Source organism: Trichogramma pretiosum, unplaced genomic scaffold, assembly GCF_000599845.2.
Source record: "Trichogramma pretiosum strain Unisexual culture from Peru unplaced genomic scaffold, Tpre_2.0 scaffold12, whole genome shotgun sequence".
NCBI lineage: Eukaryota > Metazoa > Arthropoda > Insecta > Hymenoptera > Trichogrammatidae > Trichogramma > Trichogramma pretiosum.
In genome coordinates, this window is record NW_019641690.1 from 2543758 (window position 1) to 2566831 (window position 23074).

General features: G+C 43.2%; 2 protein-coding genes across 8 annotated transcripts in view; one reads left to right on the forward strand and one right to left on the reverse strand.

Moving 5' to 3' along the window:
- LOC106655376 (transcription factor mef2A-like) overlaps nucleotides 1-12810 on the forward strand; it is a 59195-nt gene extending 46385 nt beyond the window's left edge. For 5 of the 6 annotated variants that reach the window (XM_014375742.2, XM_023461776.1, XM_023461777.1 and 2 more), the window contains 3 exons: nucleotides 9249-9423; nucleotides 9509-9781; nucleotides 9868-12810. In XM_014375742.2, the coding sequence (XP_014231228.1) occupies nucleotides 9249-9423; nucleotides 9509-9781; nucleotides 9868-10856 (1437 nt within the window). In that variant the 3' untranslated portion in view covers nucleotides 10857-12810. Of the gene's footprint in view, nucleotides 1-7926; nucleotides 8525-9248; nucleotides 9424-9508; nucleotides 9782-9867 lie in introns of those variants that run through there. The other variant, XM_014375744.2, reaches the window with a different exon arrangement.
- Nucleotides 12811-12861: 51 nt separating this feature from the next.
- LOC106655350 (elongation factor 1-alpha) lies at nucleotides 12862-18842 on the reverse strand. 2 transcript variants are annotated; one of them, XM_023461847.1, is made up of 4 exons: nucleotides 18628-18842; nucleotides 16253-17058; nucleotides 15254-15817; nucleotides 12862-15175 (listed from the first exon to the last, which is right to left on the reverse strand). In XM_023461847.1, exons 2-4 carry the CDS (start codon nucleotides 17003-17005, stop codon nucleotides 15107-15109), a joined length of 1386 nt encoding a protein of 461 aa, XP_023317615.1. In that variant the 5' UTR covers nucleotides 17006-17058; nucleotides 18628-18842; the 3' UTR covers nucleotides 12862-15106. The 2 variants fall into 2 exon arrangements, with proteins under 2 accessions (XP_023317615.1, XP_014231167.1); XM_014375681.2 differs by having other exon boundaries at nucleotides 16253-17061.
- Between the last annotated feature and the right edge of the window lie 4232 nt (nucleotides 18843-23074).

Here is a 23074-nt window from a genome sequence, read left to right on the forward strand (position 1 = left end):
TTTGCGTAAACAACATGCGAGCGCGACACTCGACGGGTTTCTGTTATATTATACCTATATTCTCAGTTTCCTTCTTTTCCTTTTTTTTCTTCTCTCTCTCTCTCTCTTTATAAGTGTCGACAATATCGTTGGCGCGCGCATGCGAAAATAGGTCGAGATCACATTGTGTATGCAAGTGTGTATCTGTATGCATGTGTGTTTGTACGAGTGTGTGTGTGTTTGTATTTTGCCGTTGTTATTACCACATGAAACCGCGCGTGCTTTGGCGCGAGCGAGCGAACCTCAGCTCGCGAAACGTGACAACGAAAAACAAAAAGAAATAAAGTAGCGTAAGAAAAGGAAAACAACGATTTCTCAGCGCGACGATCGCGGCTTTTCTCATTGAGTGCAGCGGCTAATTCATTGAGCTTCATTTATACTCGTATATACAAGCTGCAAGCTCGATGCTATATCAAAACAAATGCATAAAAGCATGCGTAACAATTATAAATTCGCGCGCGGGGCCAAAAATAAAATGCTTACATGGCGCGTTATTATAAACTCGGGCCTTCGCGCGCGCGATTGCGCGAGAAAAACCCGCGTGCGTAATGCACTGCACATAATATATTCTCCTATATACATTATGCGTCCGTGTCATCGTTCTTCTATCTCGCCTATATAAACTCGTTGTATTTTCGAAGCGAAGTGAACAAAACAGAGCAAAAAAAAAGAACGAAGTTGACGAAGAATAAGAACAAGAAGAAGAAGCGACAGCAGCAGCAGCAGCAGCAGTTGTGTAGCGAAGCTCCGACTCGAAGGCGCACGTGCAATTACGATACATCGTCGTCGCGTTATTCCACACGTGACCCGAGTATAGCGACTCGGCGCGGCTCACGCAGCTCTATATATCGTCGCGTATATATGTACCGACTGCTCTGCCACTACTACACAGAGAACACACACACACGCACACATGTAGGTATAGTGCACTGCTATATACGAACGTCGCCGTGCGCGCAATGCCCTCGATCTTTGCCGATGCAGAAAATACATGCACAAGCGGAGCGGAATATATATATCGACGACGGCGGCGGCGGCGGCTCGACTCTGATGAAACGATCGTTTCGTTCGTCGCAGTTGTTGTGTTGCTCCGTTGGTTATTTTTCCGTCACATTTTTCGAGAACAAGAGCGCGCGAGCGTTCGAAATAATGACTAATTTTTTTTTCTCGTACACTGCTTATAATATTATGTCTGCAGCTCGAGATCATTATATTTTGTAACGCGCTCGCGATTCGGAGATTTGTTTATCGTCGGACTCGCCTCTCAAGGTGCGCGCGTACGGCATACAATACCTTATATCTCTCTGAGTCTCGGGCGATTCACGCAGCTCACCCTTGATCGCGTCTAAAATTAAGCGACGTGTGCTAAAAAAACATAAAAACAACAACGACCAACGACAAACAACAACAACAACGACAATGTATGCGCGCGATGTCATTCGTTTGGTCACGTATACACACACCGCGTATGTACATTAGTAGATTTGTATCAATTATGAACGATCTGTTGTTCTCGAATGGCTAATATTACTTACGAGGCGAGTTTTTTTTACCATCGTTAATACGAATAGAAGCAAGTACGTATTCGAGTTTGTGCAAGCTCGAGTTTCGTGAACCAAAAAAGCTCGATTTCTCTATTCGTGCACGCTTGTACTTATACATGTATCGATTGAGATAACTCGAGCTCGACGTTATTATATGTAAATATATTTATTATTCCGTTTATACGATATTTTGACGCTCGCGATAATTCGACTCGAGCGCGCACAAAAAAAAACAAAAGCACAGTAGATAAGTGGAATGTGTAGCGGCATTTGGGGCCGGGGTTCGTTGAGACTACACGTATCTGGTACGAAGTGTATACGTTTTACAGCACGTGCATACTTACGCGGTCACATGTTTCGCAGCCTGCTCATGCTGCTGTTGCTGCTGCTGCTGGCCGTCGTGTTTTTGCGATACTCGTGCGAGTAAACTGCAACTGATATTACACAGCGTAGAATCTCGTTGTAACGATTTCTTCTCCGTGTGCGAAGAAAAAAAAGTAATTTTTAATTTACTCGCTCGAAGCTCTCTTGAACGATTCTAATAAGTACAAAGCTCTCATTTTCAAAATTATTATCGTTATTCAGTCAGCGTTCGGGTGACGTTCAGTTATGACGAGATGAATTTTTCAATCAATTAAAAAACAGCGTCTATGATGAGAAACAAAGAAAAGCATAATTCATCGAGTAGAATAGGGTAAAAAAGCAGTATAAGTAATAAAACAAAATTTAAAATACGTATTTTTAAGGAGGGTTTTTAAACGATAAAATACGCATGAAATTATTACCGACTTAAGAAATTATTTTCGAAATGGAATCCGACCCAAGTTGGCCGTCGATGGAAAGATAATTCTTGAAAATTCCTAATTTTTGGGAACTACGATTGATTCTCGGTTTTTCTTCGGACATTTGAAACAATAAAAATTTCTCCGCTGTCGATTGAGTGCTTTGATAGAATTATCAAGCAGTTAACGAACAGAGATTTACATAATATTTGCTTGGCAGCTACAGACCAAAGTCGCGAAGACGGTGAAAAAAAATGTGATAATTGTAATCATTGTCATAACGAAAGATCCGTAAAGACTATAAAAGTTTACTAATAATAATTAAGTCAATAATTTTATGATGGCAGTAATCATATTTACTGTATTTTTTACTTCTGATATTATTCAATATTGCAGATTTTCCATATTGTTCAAATAAATAAACTTAAATAAAATTAATTCATTACTTATTCTTACCTTTTTGTAATTTCATTTACATAAAATCATGAAGAAGTTTCTCACCTACTAAACTTTTTCTAAGACATACGAAAAACTGAATTATATATCTTGAAATTTTCAAAGGAGGAATATAATTCGTAAAAAGTAATTTTTCTAGTTTACATGCATCACGAATGCGAGAGCAGTCGCTCGCGCTTTTATTAATTTTTTTCCGTCGTCTTTTTTTATCCAGCACGAGCGCTGCTCATTTAATATGCGATCGCATGCAGCAGCAGCAGCAGAAACTCGTGGACCGTTGTGCCAATTCAAATATATACACACATAACATATGTAAAATGCTCCAGTTCCGCGGAAGCCGCATGAATTTCCGAGGAAAAATTGATTCAGCCTCCGTTAGGCGAGCGCACACACACGCTCGCCCACGCAACACACACATAAGTAGGAGCGTACGGCATGACGCGCGAAGCGCGGACAGTCATATTTGCACACACGCGCGCTTGGAATGTGAATCGATTAATTTTCTTGCATTATTATTGAATTATATACACGTACGCGTAGAGTCGAGCACATATACGCCTACGAGAAGAGGACGGGAAAAAAGTCGTATGCAGAAAAATCGCCTTTACGTCCGATCTCTCTGCGTCGAGATCGGTATTGCATATAATAATGTCCTCGTGTATGCGCGTATAATAAACACGCGTGTGCAGCGGCGTTACGAATATTTAATAATTTCTTTCCCTCTGTCTCTCTGCGAATATTATGGTACATTATACGAACGTTTTCATCGCGTGGGATCAGCGGCTGATCTCGATATAACCGAGCGCGTAGCTGCTGCATTCGTTGCGGCTCGGGGACTTCTGTATCGTTTTTATAATAAAGTATGAGCGCAGATTTTATATTATATAGTGGGTGTCGTGCCTCTTTTGCGAACTATATTCCGTCTTAGATATATATAATCCAATAAATCGCGTTGTCTATTTATCTAAGCGGGCAAGAGACCATCGTTATTTACGCGTTTAACCGATTACACATTAAACTCGCGTGTCTCTCGTCACTCGTAAAAATAAATTGATATTATATCATAGCTCTATAATGGGCCATAATGTAATAGCTTCGTAATTTAGTTAATTATACGGATCGCACACGTATGTAAATTTAATTTCAGCTTTGATTCCGAGTGTTTATTATTTTTGCGATTCGCCCTCACCGATCGTGACGCTTTATAACTCCGTATATATATATATCTGCATGCAAACGCGTAATATGATAATGTATATAGTGAACGCGAGGCGGCAACCGCAAGAGACAGTGTCTTTTATCGAGTATCGAGGCAAAAGCGAGCTGCCGTTTATGTGGCTCACGTTTTCTCGTCAAAGTACGTAGTATAATATCGTACAACGTGATTGAGTCAAAAGTTTATCGTCTCTATATGTTGGCACACACACACACACACGCGCGCGCGCGCGCGCGGGGTAATGTGTGCGTTCAAAATATAACTCCGCGACGCCGACGACGTTTGTTTTGTTTTTCAATAATAACACCAATAAACACGTACTCCGCATATATAGCAAGAGCTCTGCATTTGCCTGTACGGAGGGACTGTTTTATTAAGGCCTGCGAAAGAAACCGGTTATTATCGGAAAATATCGTCGCGCGGTGCGTTCGTCGCCATATAGGAAAATAGGTGTGAATGAATTCAATGTAGGGTAACATCTCTCTTTCTCTCTCTTTCTCTCTCGGTTCGTATGCGCAGTAGTGCGTAAGTACGAGAGATACGATACACACATACGCGTAAATGTTGACTCTTCGCCGAGAGCCCCGGAGTCGCGTACGATAAGGACGATCGATTTTTTTTCTGTGCTCATCTCTCTCTCTTTTGCGACTCTCGTTATTTTCTTTACTCGTATAAATATATTTATGTATATAAGTTGACGGCGTGTGCACACATCCGTTTACCCAGTTTTTCGAGTCTGTAAAAAATGCAGCAGTACTGCGGCGCGCAGTGTGCAAAATTGTGATAAAAGTTGAAGTATATAGATGTGTGTAAGAGAGCTGCGAGAGAAAAAAAAATTCGATCCGCCATGTGAGCGTGCAGTGCGTGATATAGTCTGTAAGAGGAGCAACGCGAGGCACATTTATGTAGAGCTGGCTCTCGCATGCGCTCCATGTATATAGCAACATCGGTAATAATACACGTTTTTACATTATAATATAGCACGAGCTTGATACCAGCGAGGAGAATTTTTTTTTCATTCGCCTTACGGATTCTCTCGCTCTCTGGTTCACTCTCCAACTCGAGCTCGGAGAGCGAGAGAGAGAGATTTAAGTCATATTAGAATTGTTTGCGCAACTCACGTGTCGCGGCGCGCACACCGCTTCGCGCGTGCTAGGCGCACGTTTGCAAACACTTTCCTGCGCTTTAAGCTCGCGGCGATCGTAAAGAGCGAGCGTATATTTTACAACTATAATATGTATATTCGCAGGGAGCGACAAAAAAAGAGTTTACTTGCGATCTCGTTGTATCGATAAACATTCCGCGGTCGGTAATTGGGACATACCGATGTAAATATTTCGCTCCCGATTTTCGAATCACAACAGAGAGCTGAAAAGAAAAAAAAAAATAAAGAAATTATCTATGACGCCTTACCGTTATGCAGGACTCGAGAGACTCTTCCCGGACTCGCACGGACGATTCGCGCGGGCTTCTATATATGTATACTCCAAGTATGCGATTTTCATTATGGTCAAGTGCTCGAGAAAAGTATCACCTTACGTTACTTGCATATGCGCGCTACGTACGTACACGCGTGCATTTTTACGCTCGTTACGCGATTGCATAATTTACAGAGCGAATCACGTATTCCTCGTACGTTTAACGGTATATTTATAATAAAAAAATTTCTTTCTCCGTTCTCGGTATATAACGCGGCGGGTATTTCGAATTTGCAAATCGATTCGCGCTCGTATCAATTCGCAATACATCGAGATGATAATAATACATTACATATCTGCGCTTTGCAGCAGTGAGTAGTTGGTATTAATTCATCTTTCGATAAGTCCGCGACGAGCTCGATGCAACGTCGACGGACGCGCACGAACGAACGAACGAACGAACGCGATCGTCGTCACGTTTTTGCACTTATTTTATACTTCACTCTCACGAGTTTTTCCCCTCTTTTCTCGAGCCGAACCGAGCCGAACGAGCGTGCGATTTTCCGAGTATTTCGCGCGCGCAAGCGTGAGCTTTTAAGGCGTTCGCGATCGAGCTCGACTGTTCCGGCGATTTAGTTTGTTTAAAGAAGCAAAAAAAAAAAAAGAATAACAACGCGATTCCTCGATTCGAGTATTTTCCAAAATTTGGAGAAGACAAAAAAAGAATTCGGAAGAATCGCGCGATATGCGTAAATTGGCGAAAAAAAAGAAGAGAAAAATAATATAAATACGAGCGCGCGCGGGGTCGATGACGTCAAAAAAATTGTGTATAAACCGCAAGTGGGTATTTATTATATGAGTTATTAATCACCCATACAGCAGCATATAGCGCTTCGCTTCGCACACAGACGACCTTGACAGATTTTCTCCTCGTTTTTTTTTTCGCTTTTTTGCCCGCGAAGCAAGCCGAGCGAAAGCGAATATTATGTACCCGCAAAAAAAAGAGCGAGAGAGAGGATCATAGTGCGCTAAATAAAACGTATATCAAGAGAGAGAGAGGCGAAGATAATATTGTATGCGTGTATGCGCGCCGATGGGTTAAACGTTCGGTGGCGGCGGCGTTTCGTGACGCGCGTCCTCCTCGCGATGATCGGCTGCCGCGCATCATCATCATCGTATATACCAAAATATAGATATATCTCGTTCAAACCTGTGAGGAACACATGTGCCAAATGTCACGTAACCACTTTCTATTTACTTTTTCTCCGTTTTCCATTATGTTTTTTTTTGGCCGCCACTACGCGTCGTCACTGCCATCCATCACGAGGAGAGTTGTGTTGCGTAAAGGAAAAAGGAAAGAGGAGAAAAAAGAAATTATAATAATAAAGGAAGGAGCACACGCGAATTCGAATTCGCGCTCACGCCGCCAAGAAACGAGTGTAGGCACGACATTATGCGTAATATATTCATCGCACTCGAAGTTCGTATGTATATGGTATGGCAATTGATTCGAGCGTATATATCTGTGCTACTCTCGGCATACCTATATATGTATCGTAATATTCTAATCGCGCACACGCTTCTCTCTCTCTCTCTCTCTCCGTATTATAGTATTATGGTAGTACACACGCCACTAGACTCTAAGCTCGTGTGAAAAAACGTGCGAGACCACGTTGGGATCGCGTAGCCACGTGTGCGAGCCTGTCTGTGTGCGCTGCGGTTTACAAAGAGCACAATTAGACCCGCGTGTTGCGATCGCGCGAAGGAGCACACACGCCGCGGCTCACGTGCGCGACTTATAACGCTTATGATGCTCTGGTGCAATGATTCAATGCATAGCTCTCATGACCGCTTAAAAGCCCACGTACTATCTGGATTATAATATATTCTATAATAATCATAACGACAACGATGATCGTCTGCGTACGCCCACGCGCGCACCGAAAGCTCATCACTTCTGCTGCAAGCTCTGCAAGCTCTGTTCGGAGCTTGCAGCGTGAAACTTTATCAATGTGCGAGGCTCGTGAATTTCTCTCTTGCCGAGAGAGAGTGAGAGAGAAAAGACACGACTTAATCGTTCGAATGATTATGTACGAGGGAGTGGATGTGTATATATAGAGAGAGAAGAAGAGAAAGAGAGTCATGACTGTAAAGATCCGCGTGTTTCGACATCGTCGTCGTCGCACCAGCAGCACCAGCAGCAGCGGCTCTTGTTTTATTTTTTGCCCGCGTTATATAGGCTGGTGCGCGCGCGGCGATTCGATGACACGCACAGTGTATATATAATAAGATCCGTGCAAAAGAGAGAGAGAGAGAGAGAGAGAGAGAGAGAGAGAGAGAGAGAGAAACGGCAAAAAGCTGCTATATTGCCGAGTGACTGGGCGGCGAGGCGGCGACGGTGGAGGGGCGACGAGAACGTATACGGCCTGCCTGCGCTACTATATACACGCGAAAGAGTGCGAGGCGAGGACGAGACAGCGCTCGCAGCAGCTCCGAACCGGTGCTTTATACCGATGCTATATTATTGTACTCGCAGTCTTTGCGGGCTACGCATCGTTGGCAGAGAGGACTGGAGCGAGCGAGCTACCAGTCGATTTTTGCGCGCAGAGCCAACAGCACGCATAGTGTACAAAGTAGTGCGTGCTTGAAACACACATTCGTAAGCGCCAGCGCGTGCGTACAAATATATGCGCATGAGTTGATAATAATAATCGAGTGCAACGTTAGTACACACACACGCGTACTTGTTCGTCGCTCGATTTTCATTGGTGATATGTGCAGATTTTGTGGACAGTTTGACGAGTGTGTAAGGTGAAAAAAATATATTTCACATTGGTATATTTTTTTAAGTGACGAGGTGCAATAGATTATTGTTACGATAAATTTTTGCCAGTGCAACGAGGCAAAGATAGTAATAGTAAAATAATCAAAACAACGAACAAAAAATTAAAAATCATGGTGACGACTCAGACGATGGAGAACATATTAAGCATGCAGCAGTATTACTCGCAATCACCCGAGGAACCGGTGAATTCCTCGCCAAGGAGAAAGCGAAACGTCACCAAAGAGGTGCTTACACGTTACAAATTACCATATACACTTTTTACCCACACACATTTTCATTATACATTTCTAACGCGTTTTAATTTTATCGTTACGCGTGCATCGATGATAATCTCGACGATTCGAGCTGTCGATCGAGCTCATGCTTCCGAGACTTTTTTGCTTTATAACAATTATCTATTTATCTATCTCAACGTAAGAGTGTACAATACGAACTTGTGTGTCGTTTCGAAAACGGCAACGTGTGATAGAAAGCGATCATTTCGAGTTTGGATGACTTTCTTTTGAGCTAAATTTTTTTGAATCAAGTTGCCTTTCGAGCACTTTGTCGAAAATAAGACAGCTTTTAGGGTTGATTTTTAATGGGACTACGAATGAACCAATCTTGATACAATTAACACTGACCTTCGACCTCTATCTTTTAAAAGCCTATTCAGTTACAGTGTGAGTGAATGTCTGTGTAAGATTGAGTTCACGTGCAATAGTAGCCTTTGACCTTCCCCTTGAGTATTGTATATTAGCGCAGCAACCCTACAAGTATATAAAAAAATCATTACCCCGCAATATATCTTCCGGACCCTAACGTGCCAAACTACATCAGCCCATTTTTATACACAATCTGTAACTTTACTAATTAAAAATTATTTTTTCAATTTAAAAAAAAAATCAAACGTAAGCTCGCATACAGCAATTTTTAATTTTGTTCCCTCTCTCATTGTTGTTGTTACAGCAAGACCCGATGTCGCACAGAATCATCGAAAAGCGCCGCAGGGACCGGATGAACAACTGTCTCGCCGATCTTAGTCGGCTCATACCGCAGGAGTACCTGAAAAAGGGCCGCGGACGCATCGAGAAGACCGAAATCATCGAGATGTCCATACGCTACATGAAGTATTTGACCGGAGGTAAAGATCGATTTCTGTCCTTATCCTAACGTTTTATCGATTTTCGACTCGTGTTTAATACCAAAAATAAAATTCGTCTCTCCAGTTATTAACGATCTCAAGCGTCAAACCGGAATCAGCGCCGTCGCGTCGCACCACAACGACGACAGCGTGGACAGCTCGCCGCCGCGCTCGCCACCCGTAGTGCCGGCGGTAATCTCGGGCAATCTGGCCCAGGAGCAGTACAGGCACGGTTATCAGGACTGTCTGCAGGAGGTCGTGCATTACCTCGACGAGGAGGCGCACATGCCCCGAGAAACGGTCTTCTCGCAGCTCGTTCAACATCTGCAGCAGCACTACGACAAGACCTTATCGATGAGTGAGTTTCGAGCTTTTATCGATATATAATTTGTTCTCTTATTCGATGAGACGATTTATTTTATTTTTTATTTTTTATTTTTACAGGAGACATTCACGGTTATCATCAAGCAGCCGAGCCCACGCTTCTGCACAGCTTCAGCGGCATCGCATCTCAGTTCGGCCAGTCCAGGCTACAAGACACCGTCCAGATGTCGAACTATCTGAACAACGCCAACAACAATAACAACAGCAGCAGCATCAACAACAACAATTCCAACGCGGCGAACAACAACAACAGTCAACCCCAGAATCTGTCGCAAAACGGCAGCAGCAACAACAACAACAACAGCAGTATACACCAGAATCACAACAGCTCGGACCGTTGCTCCAGCTCGGGGGTCTCGTCGTACGACTCGAGCGAACCGTTGACGATCGTCGCGCGCCCCGGCGGTGCCTTCCAGCCGCCCCACTCGGACGACAGCAATCACAGCAGCGGAAGCACGTCCGGCGTCAGTCATCATCACCACCATCATCATCACAACATGTCACCGCCACCGGCTCATCACAACTACAACGGCAGCGTGAACCACAACAACAACAACAACAACAATAATCATCACGAGTGTCCACGCGCCGCAGCCGCAGCCGCGGCCTCGTCCTACAAGTTGAAGAACTCGATCATGCAGAGATTCACGGCCGACCAGAGTAGCGTCATCAAGACGTCGCCCTCGCCGCCGCCCACACCGCAATTCGCCACCTGCAACCAGTCAAGCAACGGTATCGTCGAGCCCGAGTCCAAGCACCACCCGCACCAGCACCATCAGCATAAACAGCAGCCACCTCTGCTGGTGCCAGCGTTCGCGCTGCACAACGCCGGCTACTACGTGCCGCTGACCCTCGACACGGACTGCGTCCGAGAGAAGATGGCCCTGCAGGAGATCGACACGGCGCCGGTCTTCCATCCGGTCAACATACCGGTGCGCTTCCCCGCTAACGCGGCGCCCCTTGCAGCCGTCGCCGCCGTCTCGCCGCCGTCGTCGGTACCAGCAGCGGCTGTTTGGAGAGCCGACACGTCTAGTCCGATGGTGCATTGATTTTGAAGTGGGATATGAGAGAGACTATAATTTTTTTTATTTTTTTTTTTTGAAAGAGAGCCGAAAGCTCTAGTTTGTCTACTGAGTATGTCGTTGAGAGGCGCTCACCCGACTGGCTTGACGCGATTAATTTTGCGAAGTTGTCCGATCGTTATCTATACCGTAAAGTTAATGTATAGGAAATCGAAATAATCGAAGCAGAAAAAACAACAACAAAAGCTAGTTTTACAATTTTTTTTGTAATGTTAATCAAAAACAGATACTACGTCTGGTTTTCGAAGCATTTATACTAAATATGTATGTACACCACGAAAAGGTGCGGATGTATGATAATAACATAGGTGACAACGACGATACGTGCAATTAACGTTTTTTTTTTTTCATTTTTTTTTCGCAAAAAAAAGATTATCATCGAAGCACTCGTATGTTTTTAACTCTCATTGTCGATCGGTAAGCGCGCGGCGTGCGATTATCTCGTCGGATAAAAGCGAGAGCGTCGCTGCTCCACGTGGCGTATACGCGATAAATGTGTATCGACGACACGAAGGACGATGCAGCAGTATAGTTGTGCATTGGCGGCGCGTCGTGCTGCGCGAACATCATCATTTTGTACATAATCTAATTATAATATAAATAATGCACGGGGGCACAATGCGTTATAAGCCATGCAAGAGATACGGTTTTTATTGTAAATTAATTGTGTGTGAAAAAATTTTTTTATCGATACATTTATAATATAAGTCGTCGTAGTGTACGCTTAGTATTTCTTTATTATTTCTTTTTTGGAGGGGAAAAGAACGAAGCGATAATTTGAGTTTTTTTCATCCCGAAAAAATCCCGTGTGCTTTTATAAAACGTATAATATATAATATAATATTAATATTATATTATATTTATATAATTTAAGTTCGCAATCGAGAGACCATCGATCGACCATTGTTTCCATTTAAAGCGAGTATTTGGAGTTTGAGAAAAAGTTTTTATTTTTTCTTCGAATCTAATGTGCAATTACTATTTTATTATTGATTGATAGGACGCACATTTATTATGCGCGCAGCTAATGATTATGACAACAAAAGATTTCTAATTTATTTATCTCAGCTTAACTTGTAAAAAAGTGTACAAAGTGTGACAAATTATCGAGAGAATATGTTTATATACTATAATTGTTACGTTTAATAGCTTTATTAATGTTATAAAGACTTCTTAATGATTATTAAGTTAAGTTGAAAAGGTTGATATAAAATAACTTATTCGGTTATAAATTTAAGCGAGAGATGATCGAGGGTAATATACTGAAGAATTTTTGGTATATAAAGTCACTGTCGTTGAGTCGACGTTCAGTGCAAATTCAATGAGACGAATTTTAATATACACGTGCATTAGAAAAATGAATCGTTGTCTGGCCTTCCATAATACGATGTCCAATTGTAACAAAATTTTGTGATATTAATGTTTCAAGCTTAAGAGAGGAAAAGAAATATATATTGTTATATAAACTCCATTAGTCAGTTTTGTTGAAAAAGGAGAAATCATGTAAACGAAATCAGCAATTCCCTCAACGATTATTTACTATAAATAGGCAATTAATAAGGCCGGGTTTAAAACAAAAAAAAATATAGAATTTTAGTTTCCCGCAGTAGAAGCCCACAATCGGTGAAAAATAACAAAAAAAAATGTCATTAGAAAGTATGATAGGTACTGCGTGAATCATGGCTCGCGTTTATAAATTGCCATGGCTCAAATGGGCAGAGGGGCCTCAGCCAAAAAAAGACTGACCGAGACCTGCATTATCAAACACATTAATCATCTTAGTAAAACTGAAATTATATATAGAATATTTGTCTTGTAAAAAAAAAAGATTCATCTCACCAGTACATCAAATGTGTAAATTGTATATATTATGTATTTAAGATGATTGATATTGTACAAAAAACAAAAATTGTCAAAAAAATATGAAAATATAATGTCGCCCAAAAGCGATTTAAAAATTTTAAACCAATCGTTTTTTTTCGTACTACCTTTATTTTTAACTTAGGATAAAAAAACGTACAATGAGATTAACAAATTATTCTTAATCATACGAACTATGATTGATAAATCGATAATAATTAATTTAAAGTTCTGTAAAGTATTTTTGCTGGGATACGAGTTTTCCACAAATCACAATTATATATGCGAGAGAAAAATTTTAATTTTTCGTATTCATTAAAACTAAAACATATATCTATATACTTTTTTTTATCGTAATACTGACTATGATGGGGGAGTGCAGATGAGCACAATTCGCAGAATAGACTCACGCACAATGTTTAAGATAAGTTTTACGTGGAGAATACATGATAGATTAAATGAGTTTTATATGGGAAATTCATCTTACTTTTGAGGGGGGTATTTGAGAATTGTTATAAATATAATAAATTGATATCTTTGGATTCCCAAATATCTACCGTTTATATAATAATAGTTATTAGTGTCAATCGCTTCATTCACCAATTCGCTTGCCTCTCCAGCGAAATCAACGTCCGAGTCTCGCTTCCTCTTTAAAAAAAAGAGATATAATCACACGTCACCTTGCATTTTTCAAAAATGTTTCATGACATATTTCAATATTAAGTAATAAAATCGTAACATGACGAGGATTAAAAAGTTGTTCCAGTTCTGGACACGATACAACTTTGTTTCTCGATCATTACTTATTTAATTCGAAATTAATTATTTTAAATTAAAGTTATAATATCAACGTTTTTTTCGTCCTGTAACACTCGATCACTTGAGCATTTTTTACATTATTTCATCGATTTTTAACGATTATCGGTGAATTTAGGACAAGTCAGACTTCAATATTTATAAAATATTTTCGATGTAAACCCTGAAGAAATTAGATAAAAATTTTTCAATCCAAATTCTAATGTGCGTGAAAAATCGACAAATCATTCGAACCGTTTTTTTGTTGATTATTATAATCAGTCTGCCGAGTCCTCGGCATCGAGGTACGTAATGTACAATATAAAATCGAAAAAAACCTATTCACTACGCCGAAGGAATGATGCTGAGTTGTTGGTTTCTCGCTTATTAATAGTTGCAAAATATACCGTCCGCGTGCACGATTTTTTTCGATCCGCTCCATCATACGCTTCCCTTTTAACCTTTGGCTCATTATACACACATATCTACTTATCAATTCCAATTTTTTTGTTCTTTCATCATTGAATTCGTTTTGCTGCTGTGGCAATTAATGTATTTTTTAATTAATCAATAATAACAGGTGTATACCCGATACTTATAACGTGGTAGAGAATTTTTTCCCGAAGTAACAATCGATAAAAAAGTAAGCGTTCAAAACAACTAGTTCGTATAGGAAGTAAAAACATCGTTTAGAAAATTTAAATCGCTCTTCAAGTTAATAATCAATTCAACAATCAACAGATGGTACAAAAGAAAGTCCGCGTGTGCGTACATGTGCTTGAACAATCGACACGCGGCTTTTTTAGTTACAAATACACAATTATTAAAGTATACATCACATGCTTGTGTAATATGCATTTCTAACTATGTTCGCCAGAGGGCACCTCGTTTCTCTCAGTCTGTCTTCTCTGATTCGACTCGATTCGAACGCGACGAAAGCTCGTCGGTGCGTTCGCGAGACCAAAAGTCATCCACACACAAATGACTCTCGCAAACTCATTCATCCGTTTCTTTTAACAAGGTACGACGACGGCGGCTGAAGATCGTTATCACGAAAGAAATTATCAGCTCGCGGACGGCTCTGATGTGAGCAGCAGCTTAATTAGCGGCGACGCAGCGAGCTCGAGGCTGCACAAGCCCTAGCATATTTGCGGCGTGCGGGGCGCGTGGGTGAACTGCTGATGCAGGTGCGGATATATGCGGGGATTCAGCACGACCGGGTAGCGCTGCTGCGAGGCGGCCGGATGTTGTTGTGCCACGCTCGGCCGGCAGAACTTGCACTTCGCTTGTGGTTGCTGTTGCTGTTGTTGCTGTTGACCCAAGCTGCAGCTGCAGAAGCAGCGATCGTTAACCGTGGCTCGTTGACTCGCTTTCATTGTTTCATAAAGTTGTTGTTGCTCTATTTTCGACGATATCGGCAATTGGCGATGGCGATTGATGGTGATGGTGGTGATTGGGTGACGAAGCACGTAGCTCGGGGCGTTGGTAGTAATTGTAGTAGGTTGGCAATTGCCTCGAGCTTCCACGTGACTCATCAGCTGGCTTCCGAGGAAGCTTGATGGTTACTTTTTCTTCTGGGCTTTCTCCGCGGCCTTTGTTACTTTGCCCTGGATGTCTTTAAAGTTCACGCTCTGCGTGCAAAACAAAAATCAAAGATTAGGTAGAAAGAGTATTGGTTTATTTATCGAGACGAGTAAAAGGGATTTTACCTTGATCACCCCCACAGCGACGGTCTGACGCATGTCGCGCACGGCGAAGCGGCCGAGCGGCGGAAACTCCTGGAACGACTCGACGCACATGGGCTTGGTCGGCTGCAGCACGACGATCGCCGCGTCGCCGCTCTTCACGCACTTGGGATTCTCCTCGGTGGTCTTGCCCGTGCGCCGATCGCACTTCTCCTTGATCTCGGCGAACTTGCAGGCGATGTGGGCCGTGTGGCAGTCCAGCACGGGCGTGTAGCCGTTGCTGATGGTGCCCGGATGATTGAGCACGATCACCTGGGCCGTGAAGTCCTGGGCGCCGCGAGGCGGCTGCGCCTTGGAGTCGCCCGTGACGTAGCCGCGACGCAGCTCCTTCACCGAGATATTCTTGACGTTGAAGCCGACGTTGTCGCCGGGCACGGCCTCGGTCAGGGCCTCGTGATGCATCTCCACGGACTTGACCTCGGTGGTGAGATTGGCCGGGGCGAAGGTGACGACCATGCCGGGCTTGAGGACTCCGGTCTCGACGCGACCCACGGGTACGGTGCCGATGCCGCCGATCTTGTAGACGTCCTTTTGTTTGAGGGGAAAGAAAAGGTTGTTTTTGATTTTTAGTCGATCGATCCGAAAAATAAAAAGAAACAAAAATTTTAAATAAATTCTTATGTAAGTTCTTGATGAGGATTTACAATAAAATCTCCCCAAAAATTTACCAAATTAGCCCTATAAAAAAAGGTCGTACCTAAAAAAATGTTTTTAAATCGATTGAACTTAATGCTATAACGTTGCTTTTTCTTCTCTAGTTTTCGAAAATTTGGCCATACTCCCTCTAGCGTTAACTTAAGAAATACTATACGTATATGTAACAAACTTTCTTTGTTTCACATTGAATTAAAGTTTTTCATTTTTCAAGAATTTTTTTAAGATCATACGTAAGATTTTTTGCAGCTTTGAACTTGCATAAAAACTCACTCAATATTTTCAAGATGTATGGTTATTCAGGCATACCTGCAGCGGCAGACGCAGCGGCTTATCGGTCGGCCTCGAGGGCGGCAGTATCGCGTCGAGCGCCTCGATCAGGGTCTTGCCCTCGGCGTTGCCGTCCTTGCGCTCGACCTTCCAGCCCTTGAACCAGCCGGTCTTGGGCGAGGGCTCGAGCATGTTGTCGCCGTGCCAGCCGGAGATGGGCACGAAGGCCACCGAGGCCGGATTGTAGCCGATCTTCTTGATGTAGGACGAGACCTCCTTCTTGATCTCCTCGTAGCGGGCCTCGGCGTAGGGCGGGTCGGTCATGTCCATCTTGTTGACGCCGACGATGAGCTGCTTGACGCCCAGGGTGAAGGCGAGCAGGGCGTGCTCGCGCGTCTGGCCGTTCTTGGAGATGCCGGCCTCGAACTCGCCGATGCCCGCCGCGACTATGAGCACGGCGCAGTCGGCCTGCGAGGTGCCCGTGATCATGTTCTTGATGAAGTCCCGATGGCCGGGCGCGTCGATGATGGTCACGTAGTACTTTGCGGTCTCGAATTTCCAGAGAGCGATGTCGATGGTGATGCCGCGCTCGCGCTCGGCCTTGAGCTTGTCGAGGACCCAGGCGTACTTGAAGCTGCCCTTGCCCATCTCCTGGGCCTCCTTCTCGAATTTCTCGATGGTGCGCTTGTCGATGCCGCCGCACTTGTAGATGAGGTGACCGGTGGTGGTCGACTTGCCCGAGTCGACGTGGCCGATCACCACGATGTTGATGTGAATCTTCTCCTTACCCATCGCTGCTGCTACTGCTGAGCTTTATTTAATATCTATGCGCTTGCGATGATTCTCTACTGTAAAGACGTTAAACGATATTGTTTCATCATGGAAATTGCGTCATTCGGCGCGTAATATCATGCTATAGACGGAAATTGGACGCGACCGGCGTATTGTATAAGCCTCGCGAGAGTACTTGACAGAGCAATCGCTCGGAATGAAGTTGCGGCTCGTGCGCAAGCACAACTTAATTCGCCTCGTTCGCTCCATGCGATATTGGCACCTGACTGTTGTACGAAGCTCTGCTCCGAGCTATGATTTTCAATTAAACCCTCCTCGCTCGTTCGAACGCGCGATTTGCGTTTTGTGTACTTTGCGGAATTATATATAGTCGGCGCATTGTTAACAGCGCTAATCCTAATGCATCGACGGCGGTGGCGGCGGCAAAGAGCAGCAGCACGTATAATCCCTCCGCGTGCGCGGCGCGTTATAATCCTTCGATCCGTGACCCATTCGGCTCTGTGCAACTACTATTCTATAAATGGCAAGCTTTTATAAAGCGAGCATCATCATCCCCCGCGTCGTAGCCGGTGGTAGAACAAAAAAAGAAAGCACTCTATCGATTATCCGCGCAACAACGCGTACTTATAACGATGCGCTGCCGCTGTGCTGTCTCGTATACTCTTTCGGCGAGATCGAAATTGCACTCGTACATCCGGGGGTGTATGCAACGAAAAAAAAAAAGAAGAAGCAGCGACGATGTTCTTTTTAACCTCCGGCGTGCAGCTGCTGCTGCTGATGTGGGAGGCATCAAAGTGTGTGTTCGCGCGTTTGATGATAATCGATCGATCGTCTCTCGCATCCTATAAAAATAGGCATACTTGTACATCAATTTTTTCCCACTTCCTCCTCCTCTCTCTCTACACTTTATACGTGTTATGCCCCGTGTAGTTGTAGTTGTTCGCGCAGACATGCCCGAGAAGAAGAAGATAAGTTCGACGCGCGCCGCGTATACCGAAGTACACAGCAGCTCAGCCAGTAGTGCAACGCCCCTCTTTTCCTTCGTAGCGTGTGCCTCGCGTGCAATAATGGCCGGCACACACATACATACACACACGAGTATGAAGTATACATGTGTACAGCGCGGCGTTGCGCGCATCGATCGCGCACCTCTCTCTCTCTCTCTCTCTTTCTCTTTCCATCTCTCTCTATGTCTGTCGCTCGCTGTTCGCTATACATATATAACTCCCGGTAAACTGGCGAAAGCTCAAGCTCTCTCTCTCTCTCTTTCTTCTTTCTACCCTCTCTTGCCCCCCTACCTCTCACCCCGCTCGCGCCTCGACCCTCCGACTCGTACGTGTATACAGAATTAGCGAGCGAATTGCATGCCAGATTCGGTCTTCGAAATTATATTGCGCTTTAAAAACGAGATCGAGCTAGCTCTTGCTTATAATCGCGACACACCGTGCGCTGCCTCCCGGATATACTGTATAAGCGCAAAATATCCACGTTCGGCCGGGGATCGATAAGCCGACACACACACACGGCACGCAGCAGCGCTACTCGTTGATCGCGCAAGCACTTCGCGAATACTTTTCCCTCGCGTCGTCGTCGTCTAATAATCAAGAGAATTCAATACTTACCGTTTATTGCTTCGTATACTCTCGGAACCGAGGGCGCGGGTTCGACGCAACAATCGTCGTCAACTATCTTCTCGTGATTATAGGGAACAAAAAATTTTTTCGGTTCAATCGACGAAACCTGCTCTGCTGCAGCTGCTGCTGTGTGCGGCGAGAAAGCACGACACACGATACGCGCGACCACCCGAGCTACGGACTCGGCGAATGCACTTGCGTGTGTATTTGTGCGCGCCTCTAGTGTGGCGGTGTATCGTATATATACATTGCACACTTCTAGGTATGTGTGTGTGTGTGTACGCGCAATAATGTAAGTCTCGCGACGATGCGCAAGCGCTCTGCCCCCCGAGCAAAGGTTCACGCAGTCGCGGACTCTCCTATGTGTATTATTGTACAGGGGGACGAAAAGCGCTGCGTATGCAGGGGTTGCGCGCCAAATCGACGCCGAGTTCAAATTCATGTTGAGGCGAGGGTGAACGTGGCGGAAAAAAAGTTACTATTCTAATGTTTTCACGGGGATCAATTTGTCATTGAAATATAGAAACAGAAACTTCGGATTGGTTTTCAAATTATTGTAAAAACCTCAGTTTGACTTATTCACACAATTTTACTTTGCCATTTGCAGATTCACGGATTTAAAGGTACTTGCCATCTAGTGGTGAAGGCTTAAAGTAGTATCACCTTATTCAAAGTAGTTGAAAACTAGTAAAAAATTTTTGAAACCGTTCAATGGTCTTTTTAAAATGCGTTTAATATTTGTTAGAATGGTAATAGAAAAATGACCTAAGCAGCATTAAAATAATGATTGATCGTATTGAGTTGTTGGCGGAATATGACCAATGGGTTTTTCAAAAAATATCGTGTAACGATGAAGTATTAAAACTTTATATTGTATTCGTTGATGATTATATATTTTTAATAAATTGAAAAGCAGAGGGTATAAAGAAATCCCCGCTGTTATTTTTAAAACGTAACAATGTTTTATTTCCGATGCAACGGTGAAATAATTATTTTTTCTCTTCGTTTTGAAATTCTGAAAAGTTCGATATTTTGACGAGAGTTTGGCACGTGCTCAAAAAACAGTGGAAAAAAAATTTGAAGCACGCGCACGCGGCTCGGCCGACGCGACGATTAGAAGAAATACGAGTGTCTGGGACTGGCTCGAGTCGTTGAATGCCATAATGGTATCGATCGACTGTTTTTAAGCTAGACAAAATTCATACGAAATTTCAGAAAACTTGCAACACGCCTACGCGCGTGCATCATTGGATTTGATCGTCTAATTTACGCTCGAGTTTCTCAAATTAGTTGGTTGTAAATCACTGGGCGTAATATGCGCTCGTGCAGCTCTCGCCCGCCCGCGAGCGCAATGCCAACGCATCAACCTCTCTCTCTCTCCAAGCTGCCATGGGCTCGTAAACGCAAACGATGTTTATATTCGTCGTGTGTTCGTGCACTTGGGAATGCGATACACGCGTGGCGCTCTATGAAGTTATAAATTTACGTACGAATTTTAGCAAAATATTTTTATCAATAATAACAGCGCGCCAGACGTTTATTGCAGCGGGAGTAATCGATTTTTAGTGAGGCTATATTAGAAAAGGGAATTAGTACGAGGTTAAGCGTATTTACAAAATACATTGGTACACGTGTAAATCATGATGCTTGTCGTGTTTTAGTGCTAAAATAATATATATGATCAGAAATATCTCGTTCAACGGGCTTAAAAGATTTTCAGTCGTACGGTGAAAGAGATATAATACGCGAGTTCACATTTTTTTACTCCTACTATAGCCTAATAAAGTTACTCGAATTTTTCGGTATGATTATTTTACAGCACAGTTCGTCATCTGCTATAGTGCTCTCGTGACAGAGAGAAAATTTTACGATGAAATCTGTCCGACCGTAAAGGGGAGAAAATACGCGCGCTTCTCTTCGCGTACGCGAGTTACTTGCTCGCGTTCAAGGTCATCGAGTCATTACGCGTGCTTGCAAAAACGGAAACGGAACTTAGTCATACGCGCGCGGATACGTATTTAAAATCGATGCTCGCGCGACTGAGCTTTTCTCGAAGAAATAATGAGCCACGCTAATGTACCGATGATTTGAACTCATAAATTTAAGCTCTGATTCAGAGTTATTATGTGTAAAGCAGCATTGATCGTATTTTGTTGAAAATTAAAGCTTCATCTCTTGAATCGATTTTGAACAAGTAAAGCTAATTTTTGATCATCATAATTTTTGCGAATTAATAATATTTCTATGACATATTCTCTTATCATAGAAATGCTCAATATTAATAATGTTCTATCGCCAAAAAAGTTACAACTTGAAATTTTTCAAATACATAATCATCAATTGGCTTGTTTTTAGAAATTTTTAAAATAAAACGATGTAAGAAATATTAAATTCATTTTTTATGATAGTAAAAAAGACCATTTCAAAATATTCAGACTAGTTTTCAACCACTTCAATATAATAACAAAACTTTCAGCCTCTACTACTAGATGGCGAGTACCCCTTTATTTGTAAATGTACAAATGGCAAAGTGAACCTAATTGTATAAGTCAAAGCACGGTTTTCGATTTTAGTGATCAATGCACTGTTCTGTTCCGAAAAATTAGCTAAAATTTCGAAAATTTCTACTAAAGGAGATGTCACAAACTAACATTTTTTATCTCTTTACTCCTTCTAGCTATCAATTAACTAAATCAACAGACTAAAGTAAAATTATTGTGAATGACATTGATCGATATTGTTTATCTTCTTCCTCTTTTCGTCAGCTAGTTTTATATCAAGAACGTTCGTGATATTATATTCTTTTATTCCAACCAACGAAGTATACGTACAGAATAGCGTTCACGTGTGTCTTTATTTACAGCGCCACAAGAAAACATAGTCATTGTCAGCGGCAATGGGACAAACAGATACTTTTTCGCACGCGGTCAACCGACGACGGAAAATTCGTCGCGTGTGCGCTGACGTGCGTGCGCGCTCGTCCCGCGTTCATTCACAGCTTATTCGCGCGCTTCTACGTGTGTGCGTGCGCAAGCTCGAACTTGAGAACGATCTAATTTCGTGTGTGAGCTTCTTTATACGCGTACGCGAGCCCGCGCGCGTGTGTGTGGGTTAGTGGCGCTCGCCACGCGAGAGCAGAGTCTTTCTTCCGGATGTCTCGAAGACGCGGGCGAGTATTGCCTTTTTCGGATACACCCGCACATACATAGATGCACGCAGACACACTCGCTCGCGCTCGAGCTTGCAAGCTCGCTCGCACGAGTGCGTCAGAGCCGTCGCCGCTAATTGCTTTTCTATATTCGCGTCAAAAAGAGAGCTTGCGACAGGATATTTCGAGATATTTATTTTGATTGTAGCGCACGTATGTAAGCTCGCAGATGCATCGTATAATTTTCCCGTAAGATGCGATCATCAATTATAGGATCATAGGAGGATATTTATACGAAGTAGCATACCTCGAGGAAAATTTTTGAACGCAAAGAGCCGTGTCTGCGCATTGACGTATCAAACGACGATATAAGCGCAATAAAAATATTGCAATTTATGTACATCGATCGAAAGTACGTTCGCGCGTTCGTGCAACAACCGTAGCAGCAGAGGCGCCGCGCGCGTAAATCAAAAAGTTCGTGCTTGCACGCGCGCCTCCACGCACACGTGTTGTTTGCGTGTAATTTTAATATACATCGATACATCTCCGCCGCGTAAGTTTGGCTGATCTTGCCAAGCTCTGCTGCTACTCGCCTATGCGACAATACCGGATGGTACTCGCGAGGAGATCTAGTTTCTCGCGCTGCGATCCGGCGATGAAACGTAAATTGCAGCGGCGGCAGCAGCAGAAGCAAAGTAAATTTTAATTCATGTACACAATGCGATACAAGCGATTGCGAAATCCAAATACCCGACGAAATATTGGCTAGACGCTCGGAGCCGCCAATTTGTGATACTTTCCAATAGATCGTTGCAGAAATTATCGTCAAAAGCTCACTGAGGGAGAGAGATAGAGAGAGAGAGAGAGAGAGAAATAATTCAACCGTGCCGTCGTGAAAGCCACTTCTGCTTCTGCTACGAGAGCTCGCGAGACTCGCTCTTTTACTTTATTATAGGTGTATCTCGAGTAGCAGCTCGACGACACTTTTGATTGCTCTCGTAAGTCAGCCAGAGTTCACCGGGCAGATGTGCGCGCACGCGAGATTAGGAGGAGAGATTTTTTAAAATCATTTGGAGCCGGTCCAAGGAATGCAACCTTGGCGTTCTTCTGCGCGAAGAGAGAGAGAGAGAGAGAGAGAGAGAGAGAGAGAGAGTTGAAAGAGTGATGCATTTTTGTTTGATGAATTTTAATGACATTTGTCGAAATGTCTTGTTTTGACGATCGTCGATCGCTCAGTCGAGGCGGCCAACGATAAATATTCCTCAGATCTTGAATATTCCTTTCTCG

Coding starts and splice junctions, on each gene's coding strand:
- LOC106655350 (XM_023461847.1), bottom strand. CDS start 17,005: ATGGGTAAGGAGAAGATTCACATCAACATCGTGGTGATCGGCCACGTC. Junction 15,818..16,252: donor CGCTGCGTCTGCCGCTGCAG/GTATGCCTGAAT, acceptor CTCAAACAAAAG/GACGTCTACAAGATCGGCGG. Junction 15,176..15,253: donor TCGCTGTGGGGGTGATCAAG/GTAAAATCCCTT, acceptor TTTTGCACGCAG/AGCGTGAACTTTAAAGACAT.